Raw genomic sequence first — 24,106 nt, forward strand, 5'->3', positions numbered from 1 at the left:
AAGCCTCAAGCTCTGGCAACATTGGCTTACTGAAAATGGGGAGCTGTTGTCTCTCCAGCTGTGGGGTGGCTGGGATCAGTCTGTTAATAGGAGCTTTTCCCCTTTCCTGACCTCTTCAGCGGTCAGCAACAATCACAGTCACATGGCATGAGCTCCCAATTTTTCCCTGATCTGCTGTTCTGTGTCTCCCCTGCTTGCAGCTCTTGGGCTCACCCGGTGTCTCAGTCTACATCCCTTACGTTTTTAATGTATGCCAGGCAGAGGGCAAATGTGGCCTAGGAAGGCTAGCCCTGGGGCACTCTCAAGATCAATCGGGTTGATAGTCCTGCCCAATATCTCCTGCAGGGATGACCTGAAGGAGCAAGGCAAACTGGTGGGGTGGGGGGGTGGAGAAGAGAGAGCTTCTCCCTGTTTCTGTACTGCTCCTTGCCAGCTTGATGGATCAGTTGCTCAACTTCAGACAGGTGAACATTTCTCTCTCTGAAGGGAGCATGCTAAACCTGGTACCCCACCACACCAAGTGTACTATAGTCTTCAAAGACCCAGGCTGCGAGAGGGATGCCCAGCTTTGAGCACAGCAGAAGCAGCCACACCCAGTTTGGAAAAGGGAGCTTCCAGCAAGTTTGGGCTAGATTGTGTCCTGGGCTCTGTACCTATCTCCCACCCCACCTTGGACCACCTTGACATCTCCCCTCCATGACGCTCACTCTTGCCTCTTGACCAGTGGGAATGTGTTGCTTTTTCTTAGAGGAGAGGAAAGGTGGATGTGTTGGGTCCCCTTTCTATGGGAGGGGAGACCCCAAAAGCGGGGAAGAAATGGCTCTGAGCTGGTCTGTGACTGATGTTGGGGAAGTTCAGCGGCTATTAAACATGGTATTGGACCTTTTTACAACCTCGTCTAAAGAAAATAAAAAGAGGGATAAAAGCAGCCACTGCCTTGACTCTTTTTGTTGACTGGCAGGGTGAATGAATGTGCGTTCCCCACTTTTCCCTTTAGGTAGAAACCCCATCCTCTTCCCCTTGTAAACTGAGCAACAGTTTTTTGGGGCTTGGGTTTCTGTGAGGTGTGCTTGAGTGCTTTCAGTTTCCCAACCTTTCAGCTTCCATTTTGTCTTCCAAGGTGGCAGTGTGGGGCATGATTTTATGTGGTGTCACGGTCCCCAGGCTGGGAAATCCCTTTAGCTGTGGTTCCTGCATTGCAGAGGGTTGGACTAGATGGAGACGCTTCCAAATTACAGTTCTGTGATTCCATGTCCGTGATGCCAACTTTGCCTCTGGCTGCCCTTGGACAAGGAAAACACTTTGAGCCGCTGGAATGCCCACTTACGAACACAGCGGGCCAGGAAAACTGGTCTTGGCCCAGTTCAGAAACAGATCTCCCCCTGGGCCTAGGGTCTTCTCCCAGACTGTCTCTGCCCCACCCTCACCTTGATTGCTCAATGCAAAGTAAAAATCACAGAATCTTACGAGTTTGAAGGGAACCTGAGGATCATCTAGTCCAACCCTCTGCAATGCAGGAATATGCAGCCATCCCAGATGGGGATTGAACCTGCAACCTTGGTGTTCTCAGCACCATGCTCTAACCAACTGAGCTATATGGAATGGTGGTTAGTGGTTGCCCTTTTACTGCTCAGCTGGGGAGCCTCTTTGACCTCCACTCCCATCAGCTCCAGCCAGCCTGGCCAGTAGCCAGAGATTCTGGGAGTTCAGATTCCAGCAAAGATCTGTAAGGCCACGCATGGGGTCTCCATGCCTGTCTTGGACCCTTACAAGAAGGACCCATCGTTGCCAGCAAGTTTGCTGCAGCAAAAGGATTGTTTTGCTTGTGACGATTCTGCCTTGTGCACTGCTTTGTGATAAATTGGCACCAAAAAGACTTCAAAGTGGGTGTCAGCCAGACACACCTTTTTATAAAAGCCATTCCAAATCAGAATGGCAGAGGGGGAGGCAGCCAGATCTGATTCATGGGGCACAATGGCTATCTTTCTGCAAATCTGTCACCTTGTTGGTTATTTTTGCTACATCCCTGATGCAGGAAATTGCACTAGTTACCAAGTTAGCATGTCTTCTGTGCCCACTCTTAAAGGTGGAATTATTTTTTCTTTCCAAAGTTGGGCAATACATAATACCAGTTGCTAGAAACTGCAGGAGGAGGGCAGAGTTGTTCTTGTGCTCAAATCCTGATTGCTGGTTTTCCAAAATGGGCATCTGGTTGGCCACTGTAAGAATAGGATACTGCACTAGACAGACAACTGGCCTGATCCAGCTGGCACTTCTTGAGTTCTGTGGTGCAACTTGTGCTGCAATGACAATGTTGGACCCAAGAATACCCCCAGCCTGCTCTCCTTCCAGCGGAGAGTTGTCCCATCGTCCAGAAGAAGATGTATTCCGCTCATCTGGGCTAAGTACCTTCTCAGGAAGAGCGTCTCAGCCTTATCTGGCTTGAGGTTCAGTTTACTGGCCCTCATCCAGTCAATTACAGAGGCCAGGCACCGATCCAGCGCCACACCTGCTGGAGCTGTGCTGGAGAAGCAGAGTTGCGCATCATCTGCATGCTGATGACAACATGCTCCCAAACTCAGAGCTTTTGTGCAGAAGTTAACTCAGTGTGGGGGAGCAAATTGAATCCTGTGGAACCCCAAATCCATGCTAGCTGGGGCTGATGGGTCAGAGTCTCAGATATCTGGAAGGCTGTTGTAAAAGGTGTGACACACACACACACAAACTCAGAGGAAACCTTGAGATAAACACGCTGCCCATTCACAGCAGCCGTAAACTGGGAGTAGTGCCTTCAAGAAAACATGCAACCCAAGTGGCATTCATAAGTTCCTGGTTCAAGACCTGATGGCATCACCTAGGCCTAGGAGACCCCTCTGCCTGAACTCCTGGACGGCCGCTGCCAGCCAGTGTAGTCAATACTGAGCTTGATGGGCCAGTGGTCTGACTTGGTATAAGAGGCAGTGTTGTGCAGTGGCTAGAGCGTCGGACTAGGACCTGGGATACCAGAGAGCAAATGCGCATTCGGACCTGAAGCTCACTGCCAGTCGTTTCTTCTCAGCCTAACCTACCTCACAGGGTAAAAGGTAAAGGTACCCCGACCATTAAGTCCAGTCATGACCAACTCTAGGGTTGCGGCGCTCATCTTGCTTTATTGGCCCAGGGAGCCGGCGTACAGCTTCCGGGTCATGTGGCCAGCAGGACTAAGCTGCTTCTGGTGAACCAGAGCTGCGCACGGAAACGCCGTTTACCTTCCTGCCGGAGCGGTACTTATTTATCTACTTGCACTTTGACATGCTTTCAAACTGCTAGGTTGGCAGGAGCAGGGACCAAGCAATGGGAGCTCGCCCTGACCTTCTGATCGGCAAGTCCTAGGCTAGTGGTTTAACCCACAGCGCCACCCGCATCCCCTCACAGGGTAGCTGTGAGGATTAAATGAGGAGACGAAACCATATACATGCTGCCTTGAGGTCCCTGAAGGAAAAGGTGGCATATAAATGCAATAAATTTATAAGTTAAATACGGCAGCTTCCTAGATTCCTGGCAGAGGGCCGCAGCTTGGTGGCAGAGCATCTGCTTGACCCCCAGAAAGTCCCAGGTTTTAATCCCAGGTAGATCTGGGAGAGCTTGGTGGACCTTGCTGGAGCCAGACTTAGTGTTAAGTATCTTCCTAGATTCCTGTGTCCCGAGTCCTTTCACAGCACCTGCAATGGGAGAGGAAAGGGGCTGAGAGCCTCTGACAAACCCCCTCCAGAAAAGAAGAGACCACGCTTTCTCAGCGTTGCCTTTTCCCAGGGCCCGCTCCCCAGGCCGGACTCCATTTCCCAGGATGCTCCGGGAGGCGAGTCTGGAAGGCCGAGAGCTGCTCTTCCTCCTCCTCCTCCTCCTCCTCCTGGAGATTTCAGCATCCCGCATCGCCTGCTCTGGTCTGGACAGGCGTCCGGGGCGCCTTTAATCCGCCTAGCCAGAAGCAGCAGCGGCGGAGGCGTCCGGGGAGCCTCCTCCTGCTGCAATCTGCATTCTGCCTTTGTCCTGCGCCCCGCCATGGCCTCGGGGGCTCATGCACAGGTAAGGGGGCAGGTGCCAGGCCTTGCACAGCTGGAGACGTCTTTCCCGGGGAGGGGGCGGCGCTCGCCTTTACTCTCCCCTTTCTGCAGGGAGAGAGCAGAGTCCCAAACTCCACCCGCTTCCAACGGATCAGAGCCCTGGCGCTGCAGCAAGGGCGCCTCTGAGCACGTGCAGAGTGGCCCCACACTCTTCCCCAGTGGGCTTGGGAGGCAGGGAAGGGTCCCTCTGCGCCCCCAACCCTAAAGAGGTAACAACCCCCTAAATCTAAATAGCAATAAAGAGGGGCTTTAAATGGGGAGTCGTCTTTTTGATGCACTGGGAATGGTTATTTCCCCCGTCCACACACCTGCTCAGCGAAGGTGGGTCCAGAGGGAGGCGAGGGGAGCTAAGGAATCCCGCAATTTCAGTGAGACTATTAAGGAGGGCAGCGGGGAGGGTATTTTTGGGGACCAGCTGCGGTTTAAATCAGGGCTGGAATATGATGGAGGCAGGCCAGCCCGCCCCCCAAAGACATGTCTGGCTCCTGGAATGGGTTGGTCTAGCTTTCTATTAGCCTGGTGCTTTCCTTCTCCAGATGTTTTGGACTACAAATCCCATCAGCCCCTGCCCACATGATGGTGTAGCTCATGGGTAGGCAAACTAAGGCCCGGGGGCCGGATCCGGCCCAATCGCCTTCTAAATCCAGACCGCAGATGGTCCGGGAATCAGTGTGTTTTTACATGAGTAGAAGGTGTGCTTTTATTTAAAATGCATCTCTGGGTTATTTGTGGGGCATAGGCATTCGTTCATACCCCTCCCCAGAAAATAGTCCAGCCCCCCACAAGGTCTGAGGCACAGTGGACAGGCCCCCTTGCTGAAAAAGTTTGCTGACCCCTGGTGTAGCTGATGGGGGCAGGCCTGTGCTGGCTGGGGGCTGATGGGAGTTGTAGTCCAAAGCATCTGGTGGTCAGTAGGTTTATTTGTTTATTAAAATATTTGCATGTTGCTATTTCATTAAAATAAAATCAAAGTGGTTCACAGTAGTGCGTGTGAAGAAACCGTATAAAAGTGAAAATCAGGCATCAGTTAACTATTACGATAATACGTATTCTTAATTGCCTGCGTGGGCCTGGAGGAATAAAAACATTTTCAGCAGGCGTGTTTAAAGGTAGAAGCAGAAAGTTGGCCAAAATATTATTTATTTGTGTGCTGGGATGGGGAGAAAGATGTAACAGACAGGATGGTGAAAAATTGGGAGTGGCAAGCTGATTTCGTGCATCTTGCACATTCGCTCCTTGGAACTCACTGCTACAGGATGGTTGGGGACAGTGATGATAAATAGTCATACCTCTTGTTACATTTGCTTCATGATACGTTTTTTCAGGTTGCGTCCCGTGGCGACCCGGAAGTACTGGAAAGGGTTACTTCTGGGTTTCGCCACTCGCGCATGCGCAGATGCACAAAATGATGTCATGCGCATGCACAGAAGCAGTGAATCACGATGCGCAAACGCGGGTTGCGTTCCTTTCAGGTTGCAAACAGGCTCTGGAACGGATCCCGTTCGTAACCAGAGGTACCACTGTACATACATAATAATCCTCCATATATCAAGAGCAGATCTGGCTGAGGACAACTGGCTTGCCATAGCAGCCTGACACCAGGTGGTAGATCACCATGTTCCTTCCCTTTGGCTCCAAGAGAGTTTTCTTTGATGGAGGGTTTACCTATGCTTGAGCAATGTAGCCATTTTAAATGCCAGTAAGGAAACAGAGGTAATGAAGAGGTGAGAACAGAGTTAGGCCTGAACAAAAATGTTAAGGTGGGTCACATTAGAGGTAGTGGAGAACAGAAGGTAAGAAATAAGAACATTATTATCATATCATATCACTATGTTGTTAAGATGATAAAGCATTTCAAAGATGATTGAAACCAAGCCTTATGAGGAACGATTGAGGGAGTTGGGTATGTTTAGCCTGGAGAAGAGAAGAATGAGAGAAGATATGGTAGGCATCTTCAAATATCTGAAGGGCTGTCCCATGGGAGAGGGAATAAGCTTGTTTTCTCCTGCTCTGGAGGATAGGACTCCAATCAATGCCTTCCAGTTACAAGAAAAGAAATCCCAACTAATATATCAGGAATAACTTTCTGACAAGAGCTGTTCAGCAGTGGAACTGACTTCACAGAAGGTTTTGAAACATAGGTTAGGTTACCATCTGTTGTGGATTCCTTAGCTGTGATTTCTGATTTGCAGGGGGTTGGACTAGATGACCTTTGGGGGTCCCTTCGAACTCTACAATTCAATTATTCTATGACAGTGTTTCCCAACCGGTGTTCCGCGGCACACTAGTGTGCCGCGAGACGTTACCTGGTGTGCCGTGGGAGGGAGGCGGGCAAGTTGGGCGGCGAGGAGAAAAGGCGACGAGCGGTGTCCCCTCAGAGCGCGGCGGGGCCACGAGCGAGCTGCCTCCTAGGCGTGCCTTCCCTGCCTCTCCTTCGGCTTCGGCGGCATCCCTGCGCTCCTTCTCTGACGCTGGAAGCAGCGGCAGCGGCAGCAGCAGGCAAGCAGCCCCTCCTCATGCTGCCCTGGGTGGCGGAAGGGACAGGCTGGCCAAAGGGTCGCCGCCGCTCGCCTTTCCCGCGCGTTTCTCCACTTCGGTTCGACTTTGGGACTCGAAGCGCGCCGGCGGCGGCAGCTCCCTGAGAGAGAGAGAGAGAAAGAGCGAGCGGCTTCGCTTCTTTTCGACTGGCTGAGGGAGCTCTTTGCCGGATTTCCTCTCGGCGCTACCGCGGCTGAGGGAGCCGCAGCTTGCTTGCTTGCTCGCTCTCTTGCTCGCTGAGGGAAGGTGGCGAGGTGCCGGTCAGCGCTCCAGCCCACCCCCTCCGCGCGGACGGACGCACACGCGCACCTTATCAGCATGCAAGATCCTCCCACCCCCGTCCCCAGACTCGCCACGCGCCCTGTATGCGCGTGGCTGCTGCTGCTACGGGGGAGTTTTCGCCAGCGACGCGCGAGAGTGGTGCTTCGCCTGAACGTGTGAATGAAGATACCTGTGGCGCTCGTTGGGTGGTTTTTGCAGGAAGGTGGATGTGAGCGAGCGCTTCTTCCTTCCTAACGTGGCGTGTCACCTGTGCACAGAGATGTTCTACCTGCAGAGTCAGTTCTCTGCTCCCCGCTTCATCCTCGCACAACTGCCATGCGAGGTTAGTTAAGCTGAGAGTCAATGGCCAGATTGTTCCTCCAAGTGCTTTTACTGATGTAGAGCCGCATACACAGTCAAGCTGCGGTCTAGCTTGCAAGCAAATACAAACATACCAACCACATATGCCTGTTTTCGCTCAGGTTGGTGTTCCTCCTACGACATTCCCAGACCATACATGAACACAAATCCTTCCACATCTCGGCCAGTTGTGACTTGCCATAAGTGCCTGCACTTGTTGGGTGTGCACAGTGCTGAACTCAGCAAGAGTGCAAAAATCTCCAGCACTCCTTAGCTCACAGCTCACACTCTGGCATCAACACGTGGAAAGTGGCAATCTTGAAATGTTCACACTCACCAAGCAATGGCAAGGTGTTCACACTGCTGCACTGTGTGAGATAATAGGTAAACATTTAAAAACTCTCGAGGGGAAGTTGTCATTTTATTTCTCTTCAGTCTCCACTGAATGCCTTGACTGGGTTAGGGACCCTTATAGCTCAGCATCAGTTGGTGGAAAGGACATGACTTTACAGGAGCAGGAGGAACTAACTGAACTGAGACAAAATCGTGGTTTCAAGCTAAGATTTGCTGATCTACCTTTGGACAGTTTTTGGTTGGAAACTGCCAAGGAGTTCCCCCTTCTGGCAAACAAAGCTATTTTGACATTGCTCCCATTTTCCACTACATATCTCTGTGAGTTGAGCTTTTCAAGCATGATTGCTATTAAAACTAAATACAGAGAGAGACTGAGAGCTGTTGACGAAGAGCTACGTGTGTGTCTTTCTTCGATTCCAGCCAGAATATCAGCTTTGTGTTCAGCCAAACAGGCCCAGGTTGCGCACTGTATAAAGTATTTATAGAGTAATTATAAAATACTTTCTTTGTGTTTATTTGATTCCTATTAAAGAGAGTTACTTTATATATAGTCAATATAGGCACAGAGTTAATTTTTTAAACATTTTCTAATGGTGGTGTGCCTCGAGATTTTTTTCATGAAACAAGTGTGCCTTTGCCCAAAAAAGGTTGGGAAACACTGTTCTATGACATCTTTGGAGAGACTTACGAGAGTTGGAAATGTTACAGTCTACTATGCTATGTACCTAAATGCTCCCCTGGAACTCAACTGGGACCTTCGTGTTATGTTTTGTTGAGCTTGTTAATTGTTCTCTCAAAAATGTAATAAAAACGTTTATAAAAACAAACACACCATACAAATCAATACGGCTAACCTGATCCAAAACACCCACCCACCCCACTCACACATGGAAACAAAGGCCACCACAGACAACCACAAATGAACAGCCACACCCTAGGCCAACCCCAACCTCTCTCACCACCAAAGGAACACAAGCGAACAGCAGAGAAGCTGCACAAGCAACGCTGACACAAAACCCCACACATATATTAAGTAAAATAGAAACATCGCCACCTGACACCCCCCCACTCATCTTCCCCCCTCCACCTCTTTCCCTCTTTTCTTCCTAATGTCTCAACAAATGAAACCGATTTGTAAAATAAAAAATGTTACGTGGGGGGGGGGAATATGAGAGAGGGACATTGCACATACCTTTGTAAATCAAGAAAATCTTTAATAAAAATGCATTAAAAAATAAAATAAAAACAAACACACAAACTTCAGTGGGTGATCCTGAAGCAGGAAGCCCTTCTTACTCTTCTTCGAGGCACCTTCCTTATCCTACACAACTGCTCAGACAAATGTAAGAAAGCGCATCTAAGACTTTGCCCAAGCAAACCCACAATCTGCAGTTCAGATCACGCTGCCCTGAGACGGGGTGAGTTTCGGTGCTGTGTCCCTGATGAGAGAGATGCCATTCAGCGACTGCCCCCGATGACTGTGCCACTTTATTCTAGATGAGCGCTGGCCCCTCAATCTGTGGGAAAGAGGCACTCTTCCCTGAACACCAGTGCTATTGTTGTTTTGAGTGGATCCTCTGCCCCTGAAATGGAAGCAGCTGATTGGAGGAAGGCAGCAAGCTGTTAAGCAGGAAGCTGTATCTCACCAGACTATAGAACCATCTAACACAGTGTTCCCCGACTGGCAGCAGCTCTCCGGGGTCTCAGGCAGGGAGGGTCTCCTTTACATGAGAACATGTTGTTGTTTAGTCGTGTCCGCCTCTTCCTGACCCCCTGGACCAGAGCACGCCAGGCCCTCCTGTCTTTCACTGCCTCCCGCAGTTTGGTCAAACTCATGCTGGTACCTTCGAGAACACTGTCCCACCATCTCGTCCTCTGTCGTCCCCTTCTCCTTGTGCCCTCCATCTTTCCCAACATCAGGGTCTTCTCCAGGGTGGCCAAAGTCTTGGAGCCTCAGCTTCAGGATCTGTCCTTCCAGTGAGCACTCAGGGCTGATTTCCTTCAGAATGGATCGGTTTGAACTTCTTGCAGCCCATGGGACTCTCAAGAGTCTCCTCCAGCACCAGAATTCAACATAAGGAGAGCCAGTGTGGTGTAGTGGTTAAGAGCCGTAGTCTCGTAATCTGGTGAACCGGGTTCGCGTCTCTTCTCCTCCACCTGCAGCTGCTGGGTGACCTTGGGCTAGTCACACTTCTCTGAAGTCTCTCAGTCCCACTCACCTCACAGAGTGTTTGTTGTGGGAGAGGAAGGGAAAGGAGATTGTTAGCCGCTTTGAGACTCCTTAGGGTAGTGATAAAGCAGGATATCAAATCCAAACTCCTCTTCTTCTTCTTCTGCTGGATGAGGCCAGTCGCACATCTCTAGTCCAGCATCATGTTCTTGCAGCGGCCAAACAGAAGCCCCAGTAAGACCCGAGCACAAGAGCAGTCTGTCCTCCTGTGGTTTCCCACAACTGGCATTGCTACCTGAACCCAGGTGCATAGAGAAGCCCTCCTTTCTTTTCTGTCCTGAAGCTTCCTTGGATGGCCTTGTTGAGTTCTAGTATTTCAAGAACATAAGAAGAGATTCCTGTGGAAGTGAGCAAGCAGAGTTCAAGCGCAAGAGCACCGTGGCTTCCATAGTTTTACGTATTCTGAGAGGGGATTTTTTAATGTTCCCTTCCACATTAAAAAAATATATTTATTTTGTCCATAAAATTTTCTTTTCCACTTTGTTTGATTAGAATATATGTATGAGATTGTATGGGGAAAATATGGAATAACAGATACAAATTTGCTTAAAATGTATATAGGAAGTGCAGTGTAAGCGATGGAAGTCAATCAATGAAATTTTATTATTGAGATATTTGTACAATAAATTTGGAAGAAATTCTTCCAATTTTTCTTCTTCTTCCAATTTTTCTTCTTATTTTTTTCTTTTCTTTCTTTTTTCTTTTTTGTTCTTTTTTATATATGTGTGCTTATCTGAAAAATGTACATATGTATGTATGTATTTGTAGTATTTTGCTTGTATTTTGTAATAATTATGTTAAATAAAATTTAATATTTTTTTAAAAAATATATATTTAAAAAAATAAACCACTTTGCAGATAGGAAAGTAGGACACCGGGGCAAGAATGTTGTCTCTGGTGTAATGGTTCCTGCAGGGATGTGCAGGTTTTGTTCCCCCACCCCATGGGAATCCTTAAAAAAATACACCCCCTTCCTCCACTTGCATGAGGCACCATTCCGCATCGTCTTGGTGTGAAATGTGTTACGCCAACCTTTGCATTTATATCTCACCTTTTCCTCCAAGGAGCCCAAGTTGTTTTACATGGTTCTTCCCACTCCCTATAGAATCCTAGAAGAGCAGACTTGGAAGGGACCACGGTGGTCATCTAGTCCTACCCCCCTTCAACGCAAGAATCTTTTGCTCAACCTGGGGCTCGAACCCACAACCCTGAATCCCATGCTTTACAGCATATCCCCACAACAACCCTGAGAGGTAGGTTAGGTTGTGTGTAAGTGACAAGCCCAAGGTCACCTAGTGAGCTTCATGGCTAAATGGGGATTTGAACCCAGGTCCCAGTCCTACACACTCTTAACTACTACACCAGACTGGATCAGTGTTCAATAGGTGAGGACTGCATGGGAGCAGACAGCAACTGGTGCTTCTAGAACAATACTGGTGGGTTGGGAGATCTGAGCACCCTAGTGCATTGCCGTTATTGATCATGCAAATAGAATGAGTTTGCATATGGAAACAGTTATATACTGCCTTTCGACACCTGGATAGCACACAGGTGGTTTATTATTATTATTATTATTATTATTATTATTGACTGCAGCTTGAACAGAGAAATTTTGCATTGCCGTTATGTCTTTTCTAATAATGCCTTGGACTAATTTTAAAGGCAGTGTGGCACAATGACACCCCATCTTCCATCCAGCTATAAAAATCTGGGACAGATATAGATTAAAACAAAATCCTGCAACCTCCTGACAATCGTCTAAGCCACCCTGAGCAATTAAATTGGAATAGGGAACTAGGTAATTATGCCATCTGGCGAAAAGCACAGCTTATTGAGAATATGTGATCATATATGCGGCGGAGGGGGCAGTAGGAGAGCTCCCCCCTTTTATAAATGGTTGCAGTCGAAGTGTTTGCTGGATATTCAACAATTGCAGCAGCCTAATACCCCTGGGGAGAGGCTATAAATCTGGAAGCCCTTCCTGAATGGTTAAAGTAGCACCAAACTCCGCTTTTAAAAGTCTACCATAATATGTCCGCTGCAGAAAATGGAGGACTTTAATTACAGAAGGTTTTGTGCACGCATGAGATTGGAGGAGAGATTATGGAGAGAGCTCCACCTTTTCCTTGGTAGATAATATTCCGCCTCTGCTGACTTAAAGTAAAGCAGTTTCTCTCTTGGTGGCACCTAATGCCTTTAAATTTGGAAGGTATACTGTTGATCAGCTCAGTGTCGGAAACGTGGAAGAGGGTTTCGTGGACCCTTTGCTGGAGCTGTGGGAGGGCAGAAATACTGGACTGGGATTCTGCTTCCAGTATCATCCGTAGCACGTCATGAAGCATTGCCAATGTCTCCATTCTCTAGTTCTGCTATTTGAAAGGAAGGGTTTTTAAAAAATGGAAAGGCAATTGGGTGTTTAATTTTACAACAAATTAGGAGGGGATTCCTTGTTTGTTTGTTTTTTTTGCTTTTATTATGCATTTTGTGTTCTTATTTTGTATTTTAGTGTTGTGAACTGACCTGTCATCTTCAGATGAAGGGCAGTATACAAAAAAATAAGCAAATGAAACACAATGGAAACCATCAGGACTTCCTGACAACCGAGAAACAGATTTTTAAGGATTTGGTGTCCTGTGTAGTTGGATGCTTAGACTAACTGCAAGCCATGTTTTGTTCTAGGGTGGAGTTCATGGTTCTGAGCTCTTAACCAGTTACAGGTTTGAATTGCAAGCACTGGCAATTCAGTTACAGGTTTGAATTGCAAGTGCTTTCTGGGGAAAGAAGGTGTAAGGCTTCAAGGGAGGGTCTGCTGTCTAATAGGAGCAGCTCACAGATGTGTAGAGTTGGAAGAGATTCCAAGGCTCATTTCATCCAACCCCCGCAGTCAAAATGTGCACCTCCGGCCATACTCTGTGGCTCTGTTTTGTCTATGGATGCCTTTCCTTCTTTCCAGCCCATCCATCTTCCATCCTCCTCTCTTGACTGGCCCTAGCAAGCACAGAGAGAGCCCTCAGTGAATAAGAGCTAGAATCACAGAATTGCAGACTTGGAAGGGACCCCAAGAGTCATTCAGCCCAGTCCCCTGCGAGGCAGGATGAGGCCTGTGAGGGCTGTCGTCATCACACCCACTAGCAGAGGGAACCGTCCAGAACTCCATCCCAGGTTCCCTTTCTCATTGCCACAGGTGATGTTTGAGGACGTGGCCGTCTATTTCTCCTCGGCAGAGTGGGCAGAGCTAGCAAAATGGCAGAAGGACCTCTACCGGGCCGTGATGGTGGACAACTATGAAGCGGTCACCTCGCTGGGTAAGGATCTCTCTCATTCCCTGACAGGTGTCCTTTGATGTTCCTCAGAGACTGGAGACAGCAGATAAATGATTCTGGCTTTGCAGGGTTTGCTGTGGGGACAGGATCTCTTTGTTGAACTGACGTGGGGGCTGGTGTAAGATTTTGCAATCTGCAAACTGTAGACCAAGCACCAGTCCAAAACTTTTTGTTTGACTTTAGACCAGCGTTTCACCAACTTGGTTCCTGCATAAGAGCATCAGATGGCTGCCAGATGAGGCCAAAGAGAGCACACCTTGTCTGCCATCCGGTTCTCATGGTGGCCGAGCCAGATGCCTGAGTGGGAAGCCTGCATGCAGGACCAGATTGCAACAGCAGCAACCATTTGCCATTTTATTTCATTGCATTTATATCCTGCTTTTTTCGTCCCAAGTTGCTCAAGGTGGCGTACATGGTTTCCCCCTCCTCCTTTAATTCCCACAACAATGCTGAGAGGTAGGTTAGGCTGAGAGGCGGTGACTGGTCCTAGGTCACCCTGTGAACTTCTTGGCTGAGTGGGGATTTGAACCCAGGTCCTAGTCCAGGGGACAGTCAGGTTTCCCCTGAATATGTCCCCAGATGCTGTGGATACAGCTGGTTCCTTCACTTGACAGTCCATCCAGGAGGAGGCTGCTGGATAGCCTTCTGTAGAAGTCGTGGCACGGTATACAAGAACTGATAAGCAACCTGGTACCTAGAAAGGAATGCTAGAGGGATGCTCTTATTTATAACCTTAGGTTGCTAGTATGATTTGTGGGAATGTTCAGGGTGACAGGAGAGGATATATTATTTGTTAGTATCCTTCCTAACTTGCGTTAGCAATTTTCTTTACTTAGCAGAGTGCATTCCCCTTTACACAGCAGAAAACTAGTTGCAAACGCGTGTGAGTTTCTTAAGACAATGCACAATTCAATTTGGCTTGTCCTCATTGTGTTCCAGTATTTTCCTGGTAAGACCCCTTGAGTCCCTCCTAAAAGAATAAAGACACCAGATTCTTATTCATAAGCGATAAAAAGAAAGTTTACTCATGATCAGGCAGAGCACAGTGTGATCCCTTAGCTTAAAGTTACAAACTTATACTAACAGGTTTATCCCATAAGGAAGATGACCTGAGGGACTGCTTGGCTGGCAGCCAGCAGTTAATTCCAGGAAGTTCGCAGGACGAAAGGAAGATGGAAAAGAGAGAAAGTGGCAGCATGCCTTGTCCTTTTATCAGGTCTGGAAAGATCACACCCACCCACTAGTCACATGCAAGGAAGGATGCTCCAGGCCAGGAGGAACAGGAAGTTTCGACTGGCTGGACCAAACATCCCCTTGCATGTCCACTCTAGGAAAACAAGGAATGTTGTATCTGACTGCTCCCAGTGGATTACATCCCACATGACTGATATATTACTCATGGATACGAATATTATTTATTTGTGTGGCCAAAGCTATTACAGAACAAAGTACGTAAAACAGAATAAAATACATTACGCAATTAAAATAATGATGGAAACCAGGCATTCTGTCAATACTGTTACATGCCCCCTAAATCTGTTCTGGGGGTTCCCCCAACTCTTTGGAGCACCTTTGCAGAGGGTGCGGGAGGAAGCGAAGGGCAGTGCCATCACCCAGCCACAAATCATCTCTGTAATGCAGTGTGCTCCCAAAGTGTGCTAAGCGGACCCAGAGCTGCCGAAAAGAGTGCAGTGAAGGTGCCTGCCTGATGTCAAGAGGCAGGGAGTTCCAGGGTGTCACTACACTAAAAGATAAAGAGTTCTTACAAATGCAGAGCAGGTATTGCTATTTATTTATTTTATGACTTTCTTTCCGCATGCATCTCGAGGCAATTTATCACTATGTCATTAAGAAGAGCTAGAAATAGTTGTCGTCATTTCGAACCACTTTAGAAACCGATACAATACGCCAGGCGTGTCCAACTCCCAAGAGAGTGCGATCTGCTCCCGCTATAAAAAAACCGGCAGTGATTTGAAATCTAGCTCAGTGGTTAGCGTATTGCAGTCAAGTCCAACAAGTCGATCGCGATCTACCGGTCGATCGTGGGGCGTCCCTGGTCAATCCTGGTCAATCGCGTGATCCTGATCGACCTCCCACCCCCCAATAGATCAGTGGCGTAGCGTGGGTTGTCAGCACCCGGGGCAAGGCAAGTAATTTGCACCCCTAACTCGTGGATTTGTGCCCCCTAACCCTAACCCCCAGATGTTGCACCCGGCCCCCCCTGCACCCCCCACGCTACGCCACTGCAATAGATCACTGCCACATGCACCACCAGGAGAAAAGGATGCTATATCCTTGCAAGGAATGAAGGGGAAATAAAGATGCTGTCCTCTGCTCCCACGACAGGGCACCCGTCCGCCAAACCCGAGATCATCTGCAAAATCGAGCGCGAAGAGGAGCCTTGCATGGAGGAGCCCCCCGAGACCCCCAAATGGAAGAGACCCCAGAGCCCCTGGCTGGGTGAGTTGGGGGGTTTTGGGGGGCTTGGGGGTCTTTGCAAAGAGGCCTTTCCTTGCCCCCCCCCGTAACTGGTCCTTACTGGTGTTGCAGTCGGGCCTACGATGGCTCTGGCCTCACAGATAACGCAAACTCTGACCGGCAGCATCTCGGGATGTGAACCAGGATTGGGACCCGGGTTCAAATCCCCCCCTCCAGCTCCCTAGCGCTGGAATTGAGCCGGTCCCCGTCTCTCCTCCTGGCCTACCTCGCAGGGCTGCCAGTTGCCATCAGGCGGCCATGTTTGTCACCCTGAGGGAAACTTGGGATACGGACATAACCATAAGTACAGAGATCAGTGTTTTTACCTCAAAGTTATCCTGTAGTTTCACGGAGTAGACTCATCCCGATCCATCCTGGAGGCAGACCCCCCAAACTACTCCCAGACACATGAGGCGATTCCGTCTATTTCGGATTATTTCGAACCGAAACTCGTGTCCAAATGCCTCCAACTACCACCCTTCCTTTTGTGTAAAAAGCTTTGGGGCTTTTTTTTCTTCTTACGATCCAGCGTATATAAATTTTTATGAAATGAAGTGACTTCGAATTCCCGTTGGGAGAAAAAATCTCCTGAGGGAATTTGGCGTTCTACATTTATTTGGCTGCGGCCTTCTGGAGGCTGTTGCCGTGGAAACGCTCCCCGGAAGGAAAAAAGGCGGGAAAACGCCTCAGCTAGAGGACCGCTCCTATGTCTCCCATTTTGCCTATTCTGAGGAGAAACGTGTCTGACCTTTCCACAGGCAGGATCCCGGATCCCCATTAGATTCCTCACCAGATTCCTCTCCCCTTAAGTCCCTGAGGGAGATACAGATAAGCTGAAGGCCAGAGAGAAACCACAAAGGCTGTGGTACCGAGGGTTGATTTTTACTTTTTTTCCTCACAGAGGAAAGATGGGGTCTGCCAAGCTGACCAGAGGCAAGGAGGCCAGAATGGCTCCTGCCCTTGGAAGAGGAGGCACAAGTCTAGTCATCCTAGCGATAATGATAGTAATATACTTATTTGTACCCTGCCCATCTGGGAGGCTTCCAGCGTAAATAAAAACATACACAGGGCTGCCTTCAGAGGTCTTCTAAAAGTTGTATAGTCACTTATCTCCACAGGGTGGGCGCCACCACAACATGTCAAAAATTTCAAATCAGTTTTCCATAAGCTTTCCCAGTCTGAAAGCTGAATATTATGCCCCAAACACCTCGCCCAGTGTATCATTACAGATTTAACCTGTCCATCCTTTGTATGCCATTCCAAAAGTAAGCTATACATTTCTGACAGTAATTTTATATTTTCTAACAAGCCTTTTTCAAATCATAGCTGAAACCTTTCTTTTTATCTATCGTAAAGATATCACTTAGATGGTGAAACTGTAGCCAGTCAGTTAATAAATCCCCTATCTCTTCAAAATCAATTTCACCTGATGTTCTACTTCGGTTAACAGCTCTCTATATGTTGCCCAATTACTTCTCATATTTAGTTTTTTTCAGAGATATTGCTTCCAGTGGGGAAAGCCACCAGGGTGTTTTCTGTTCCAGTAGCCAATTCTTTTTTTAAAACATGATTTTATTAAAGCTTTTTTCATAATGTAATAATAATAATAATAATAATAATAATAATAATAATAATAATAATAATATATTTATATCCCGCCCTCCCCAGCCAAAGCCAGGCTCAGAGAGGCTAACAACAATAAAAGTAACACAGCACTCTAAAATCCATTCATTCTAAAATCAATTCAAAATCAAATTAATGTCAACCATTGGGGTAAAGTTCTGTGAGGATTACCAAAGGAGGGGGTCAGACTGTGCCTTGGCCAAAGGCCTGGTGGAACAGCTCCATCTTGCAGGCCCTGCGGAAAGATGTCAAGTCCCGCAGGGCCCAAGTCTCTTGGGACAGAGCATTCCACCAAGTCGGGGCCAGTACTGAAAAGGCCCTGGCTCTGGTTGAGGCCAGCCTAACCTCTCTGTGGCCTGGGACCTCCAAGATGTTTTTGTTTGAAGACCATAAGGGCCTCCGTGGGACATACCAGGAGAGGCGGTCCCGTAGGTACAAGGGTCCTAGGCCGTATAGGGCTTTAAAGGTTAAAACCAGCACCTTAGACCTGATCCTGTACTCCACCAGGAGCCAGTGCAGCTGGTATAGCACCGGGTGAATGTGATCCCGCTGCGAGAACCCCTAAGATCAAATGAAGTTCTTCTCAGGGACTGAACGTGGGGTTTCTCCGCGAGTCAGTGATGATGAGACTCTCCCTTTCCCTTTATTCCCTGCAGGAGATGGGATCAGGATGGAAGACGAGGACGAAGGCAGAGGGGCAGTCCCTATCCCGCGGCGCAAGAGGGAGAAGATGGTCCACCCTTCCAGAACGGAGAAGCCGGTGACCCGGGCGGCGAGCACACAGGACGAGGACGAGGGACCCCTGAAGTCGACGCTGAAGACGAAGCCCCCCGAGTGCCCTGAGTGTGGCAAGAGCTTCCTGAGCAACGTGGCGATGGTCATCCATATCCGGACGCACACTGGGGAGCGGCCCTTCAAGTGCCACCTGTGCCCCAAGGGCTTCCCCTCGCGGGGGGACCTGAAACGGCACATCAAGACCCACCTGCGCAAGAAGGAGGACCCTGCGGCCGGCGACGCCAGCCCCAAGGTGCGGAAGTGCCTGACGGCCAAGCTCCAGCTCCTGCGCCAGCTTGGGGCCACCCTGGGCCCCAGGAAGCCCCACACCTGCGCCCAGTGCGGAAAGAGCTTCAACAAGAAGCAGGACTTGCGCAAGCACCACGGGACCCACTCGAGCGAGCGGCCCTTCTCCTGCCCCGAGTGCGGGCGCAGCTTCCGGCTCAAGCAGATCCTAGTGGCCCACATGAAAGTGCACGTGGGGGAGCGCCCCTTCTCCTGCCAGCAGTGCGGGAAGCGCTTCAGCCAGAAGCACCATGTGGAGAGCCACCAGCGCGTCCACACGGGCGAGAAGCCCTTCTCGTGCACCACGTGCGGGAAGCGCTACTCGCAGAAGCAGCCGCTCATCAGCCACCTCCGGGTGCACACCGGGGAGCGGCCCTACACTTGCGCGGAGTGCGGGAAGACCTTCCGCAACCAGGCCACCCTGACCATCCACAACCGGATGCACACCGGCGAGCGCCCCTACCGCTGCCTGCTGTGCGGCAAGACCTGCAGCCAGCTGCAGCACCTTAAGAGCCACCAGAGGGTCCACCGCGGGGAGCAGCACCTCCTGCAGGCAGGCGACGCCAAGGCGCTGGCCCTCAAGAGGGCCCGCGAGGTGAAGGAGAAGCCCTACCCCTGCCCCAGGTGCGAGAAGCGCTTCCGGGACGAGGAGATCATGCAGACCCACCTGAGGACGCACGAGGAGAAGCTGGCAAAATTTGGACTCCTTCCGAGCGGAGCCAGCCCTGGGGAAGGTCCTCCTCTTCCCGTTCAGCCCCCAAAGACCCTGCCGGAGTTTAAGTCTGTCGGCAGAGGGACGGGCGCAAGCAAGAAGCCTCCCTCTGCGCCCCAGCCTGGCCCGGCAACTGGGAAGAGGGCCTTTGCATGCTGTGATTGCGGCAGGAAGTTCACCCAGGCAAAATACCTCACCATGCACAGGAGGAGCCACACATGAGGGGAACCTGTTTGCATTGGAAGGAAACCTGGTGATGCATTTTAAGGGTGCCTTTGTGAGCAAAGGCTTTCTTTGGAGCAACTAGCATGTGGAAGCTACACAGAAATCTGCCTCTGGCCCATATGTTGAGGTTGGGGGAGGTGGAGAACAAGGGGGCAAAGTATGTTTCTAGCTTGAGCTGAAATAGGTCCTGCAACAAAAGCAGTTATATTTCTTATCTTCCACCCTCACCCCCTTATTTTGAGTGTCTAGTCCATGGAAGATTTCTGTGTAACTTGCAAGCCTGTATCAGTTGTCCTCAGCAAAGGGATTGCTTCGATTCCTTATCCCGTGGATTCAAAGGAACTGCAATAACTCTGAACTCTTTGTAGCTCTGGATCTAGTGGGACAGTATGCAGCATTCCTTGAGTCCTTGTTGCAAAGGCTTCTGGGTAGCTGTCCTACATGGGAAAGTGCCCAGGAGAGAGAGGGAGAGAGAGAGAGAGAGAGAGAGAGAGAGAGAGAGAGAGAGAGAGAGAAGTAAAACTCTCCTGCTGAACCTGTCAGAGTTGGATTTTTCCAAGGAGCTGGCAGTAGGAACAAGAATTCACTCCTGTAGGATGTGGCTACGGTCACTAGGCAAAATGGTGCTTTAAGATGGATCTCCCAAAAGCTTATTGGGTAGATTTTATAGCTAAGGTTGGGAGCTCAGTAGGAGTAAAGGAAGCTGTCTTATACAGAGCCAGACCATCTGACTCAATATTGTCTGCCAGCGGTGCACCCGGGTTTCAAGCAGGGTGCATTCTCAGTCAGAAAATGACCCTGAGACACACTGTCGCTGGGCTATGACCCTTCCCCATCATTCAGAAACAGTATGCCACTCACTGCCAGCTGCAAGGGACAGGCAGAGGAGCCAACTCCTAGGGACCAAGGTCCCTTTGCCTCCCCCCAATACAATATTTGCAGGGCACCGGCCCCCACAAAGTTAATGAATATTGGCATTCAAATGGTGTGTGTGTGCTGCATCATGTGATTGGTTATGTGGGGCGGGGTTACATGCCCCCCTAATATATTATTCAAGTTGGCACCCCAGTGATAAAGGTTGCTTCCACAACAGAGCCCTTTAGCACTGCTGAATCAGCAGGATGTGGAATTAAGGCGGGTGAACCCGCCCAACACTTTAGCATAGCAGTGTATTTTCCTTGAGAAATTTGGCAATGCCAGCTCCCATGGGCAACTGCCTAAATAATGTTTCCTCGGAAGCAAGTCCTCAATTCAGTGTTATATTTAAGCCCTCGCCTGTGAGAGTTGCCTCTAGGCGAGTGCATGGGATTACGACTTAATGTGCAGCCAGGCTGGTGAATGAGGGACAGCACAGAAATGTGGCAGGTTGTTGAAGGACTCTACATCCAACTGAGCTGCTCACCCAAGTGGTAATCAGGCTACTAGCTCGTGTAGGCTTATTTACAAGGCTGCCTGAATTACAGAGTTTTAGAGTTGAAGGGACCCTGAGGATCATCTAGTCCAACCCCCTGCAATGCTGGCATATGCAGCTGTCCCATTTTGGGGATCGAACCTGCGACCTTGGTGTTCTCAGCACCATTCTCTAACTCTGCTTTGTGAGGTAGGATGAGAATGGGCTTAAATTACTGCTTTCCTCTTTTCGGGCACAGCAGTTGCTTATTAATGTATGTTTTACTCTGCTATTTTAAACAAATAACATTGAAAGCATTAATGAAGAATCGCTCTGGCTGCAAAATAGAAAGCCAGTAGCTAAACTGCTGCTCCCTTTCAGGGGGACAGGAACTGATTGATTAAGAGCCACCACAGGAATGCTATACAAGTGAATAGGTAGCAAACAGAATGAAGTGGCAAAGAGGCTGCTTGAAAGAAAAGGGCAAGAAGGAAACAACCAATGAAAGGGAGACATGTCTCTGGTGCATTGCCAGTCGACATTGGACAGCCTCACTCTCCTTTTTCATTTTAAGACCAAAACATTGCCACAGATCAGGACTGAAAATTGATGGGAGGAGAACACAGGTCCTTTGAAATGCAGTGGTTCAGCAGTGATTAGGGTTGGGAAATATCTGCTTTTCAACATTGTAGGCTCTCCTAACGTTCTTAAAATTCCAGTACAATAGTTAAATATGTTGTTTGATAGCTAAAAAAACAACTCTCCTTTTTAAAAAGACACAGTAGTTGATTAGCTTTTAAAGTTCCATTTGGGAGTTGATCATTTGCATGCTTGTCGAAGAGGGCCATTCCTGGATTTTTAATCTGTGATTATATAAAACGCATCCCGCAGCTGCTTTGCTGTGGAGTTGTGATCAAATATCTGAACTGGCTGTGGTCTGTGTTATCCAAAGAATTATGGGGTTGGAATTGGCAAGATTGCTGGACACAAATTAAACCCAAGTTTGCACAAAGCTGTCTACAGTATTTGCTGTGGGGTGACCTTTTTGCAAATCAAAAGGGTTTGCAGTGAAATCCTGTGCATGTTTATACGGGGGCAAATCCCACTGAGTTCTATGGGGACTTTGTGCTTCTATGGGATTATAGCCTATTTTGAGGTTGTTGGGGTTGTTTGTTTTTTATTAAAATGTGATCATCTGTATCCCCCAAGTGAACTTGCATAGATATGTATAAAACAGGATGGTAATTTTTCTGAATTACTAATTTCTGTGTGCTTTTGCCTTCTTAATTTAACAGGGTGAATTAATCCCCACTTTAATGGGGAACCACCATTTCAATTTGTTGTACACGGAACACACATAGTAGCAAGGGGAGGATGATAATTCCTTTTCTCAAGCGCACTTAAAAGGCTGATTTGGTTCTGGTTGATAATACTGTTTATTTAGGACCAATCTGGAGCCTTCCAGCTGTTTTTAGTACAAATCCCATCAGTGGGAGGATATCTGCAGGACCACACCTTGCAATCTGTGCCTGCTGTGACCACCTCTTCCCACTTATGTGAATGAAATAGCAATTGTCAGAGCAGGAGCAGCCTAGCTGAAGTCATCTGGAGAGGAACAGTCTGGGATTCTTCCTTATTATCCACATCAGTGGTCAAGAGAACTGAAGTATGAACTATTAGTTATTACAAGTCTCTTAATCTATTCTAATAAAGCAGTAAATGAAACGATGAACTTCTTGACAAAGTTGGGGTTACAGAAAGTCTCCCTTAGTCATACAGTACTTTCTTCTTGCAAAAATATTCAAATTAATTCTGCCCAAGTTCTGCTAGGCAAATTTCTCCATCATCCATATTACCTATTTATTATAAAGTTTATACTGTGAATGGTTGCCTGTATCACACTTAAAACAATTTTTATTATGGATGGTCATAGATTCATAGAATTGGAGAGTTGGAAAGGACTCATGGGATCATCTAGTCCAACGGCCTGCAGTGCCGGTATCACAACTAGAGAATCCCTGACAGGTGGCCCTCCAAACTCTGTTTAAAAACCTACAATGGAGGAGAATCCCGCCACCTTCTGAGGTAGTCCATTTCACCACCGAGTGGCTCTCACTGTCAGAAAGTTATTCCGAATGTTCAGGTAGAATCTCCTTTCTTGTCATTTTAATCCATCAGTTTGGGTCCTACCTTCTGGAACAGCAGAAAACAAGCTTGCTCCATCTTCCATGTGACAGCCCTTCAGATTTTTAAGGTGGCTTACATAACACCTCTCAGTCTGCTCTTCTCCAGGCTAAACATCCCCAACTCCTTCAACTGTTCCTCATAAGGCTTGGTTGCAAGACCCTTCATCATCTTAGTTGCCCTCCTCTGCACACCTTCCAGCTTGTCAATATTCTCCTTAAACTGTAGTGCCCAGAACTGGACACAGGTCTCCAGGTGGGGTGTGACCAAGGCAGAGCAGAGGTTTTTTTTCCCCACACACAAGACTGAAAGCTCAAAGACCACATGAGGAATTATGTGACAAAGGTAGCACTTGTACTCAGATCCTGAGCCTTGAAGACTGGCCTGCCTGGCAACTGCACTCATCCACAGGCTAAACTGTGCACTCTTACTGGTTTACTCTATTTATATGCCAAAAGGGTTCAATTGGATTTCTGTTTAAAATAATAGTTTATTATAACCTAAGGATCAACGTGGGTGGCGCTGTGGGTTAAACCACAGAGCCTAGGACTTGCTGATCAGAAGGTCGGCGGTTTGAATCCCCGCGACGGGGTGAGCTCCCGTTGCTCGGTCCCTGCTCCTGCCCACCTAGCAGTTCGAAAGCACGTCAAAGTGCAAGTAGATCAATAGGTACCGCTCCGGCGGGAAGGTAAACGGCGTTTCTGTGTGCTGCTCTGGTTTGCCAGAAGCGGCTTAGTCATGCTGGCCACATGAACCGGAAGCTGTACACTGGCTCCCTCAGCCAATAAAGCGAGATGAGCGCCGCAACCCCAGAGTCGGCCGCGACTGGACCTAATGGTCAGGGGTCCCTTTACCTTTACCTTTACCTAAGGATCGGGAAAAGGAGATCCACACGCAATTCTGAAACCACCAATGATGGAGAGAAGGTTCTGAAAAGAAATGGTAGTTGCTGGATGAACTGATGGGAGGAGCCTGGCTTTTTTAGCTGAGTTTAATTGAGGAAGTCTCTCTTGAAGGTGCCACCGTTACTCAGATGCAATAACTTGGGCTGAACCATTCAGAATAACACGATGAATACAGTATACAGGACAGGAGCTGTCCGTGGTGACATAAAACTGCTGCAGATGCTTTCTAATGACATAATGCACAAACTCTAAGCCCAGTCACAGTATCTGTTTTATTATATCTTTCCAAACTGTTGACAAAAAGGTCAGTGAGCATCTCTTCCAGCCCTTTTAAAAGACAGGTTGTATTCCTACATCACAA

The 24,106-nt window shown here is 48.5% G+C and overlaps 1 protein-coding gene across 1 annotated transcript; it reads left to right on the top strand.

Annotated features, from left to right (window-relative positions):
- Nucleotides 1–1,601: 1,601 nt before the first annotated feature.
- On the top strand, nucleotides 1,602–22,388 carry LOC309380858 (uncharacterized protein; the record flags this gene model as incomplete). Its single annotated transcript, XM_081930952.1, has 5 exons — nucleotides 1,602–1,726; nucleotides 3,807–4,065; nucleotides 13,031–13,151; nucleotides 15,516–15,629; nucleotides 17,927–22,388. The coding sequence occupies 5 exons, from the start codon at nucleotides 1,602–1,604 to the stop codon at nucleotides 19,261–19,263; spliced, it is 1,956 nt and encodes a 651-aa protein (XP_081787078.1). The 3' UTR covers nucleotides 19,264–22,388.
- Nucleotides 22,389–24,106: the final 1,718 nt, after the last annotated feature.

Source organism: Podarcis melisellensis (assembly GCF_964234715.1).
Source record: "Podarcis melisellensis genome assembly, chromosome: 12".
NCBI lineage: Eukaryota > Metazoa > Chordata > Lepidosauria > Squamata > Lacertidae > Podarcis > Podarcis melisellensis.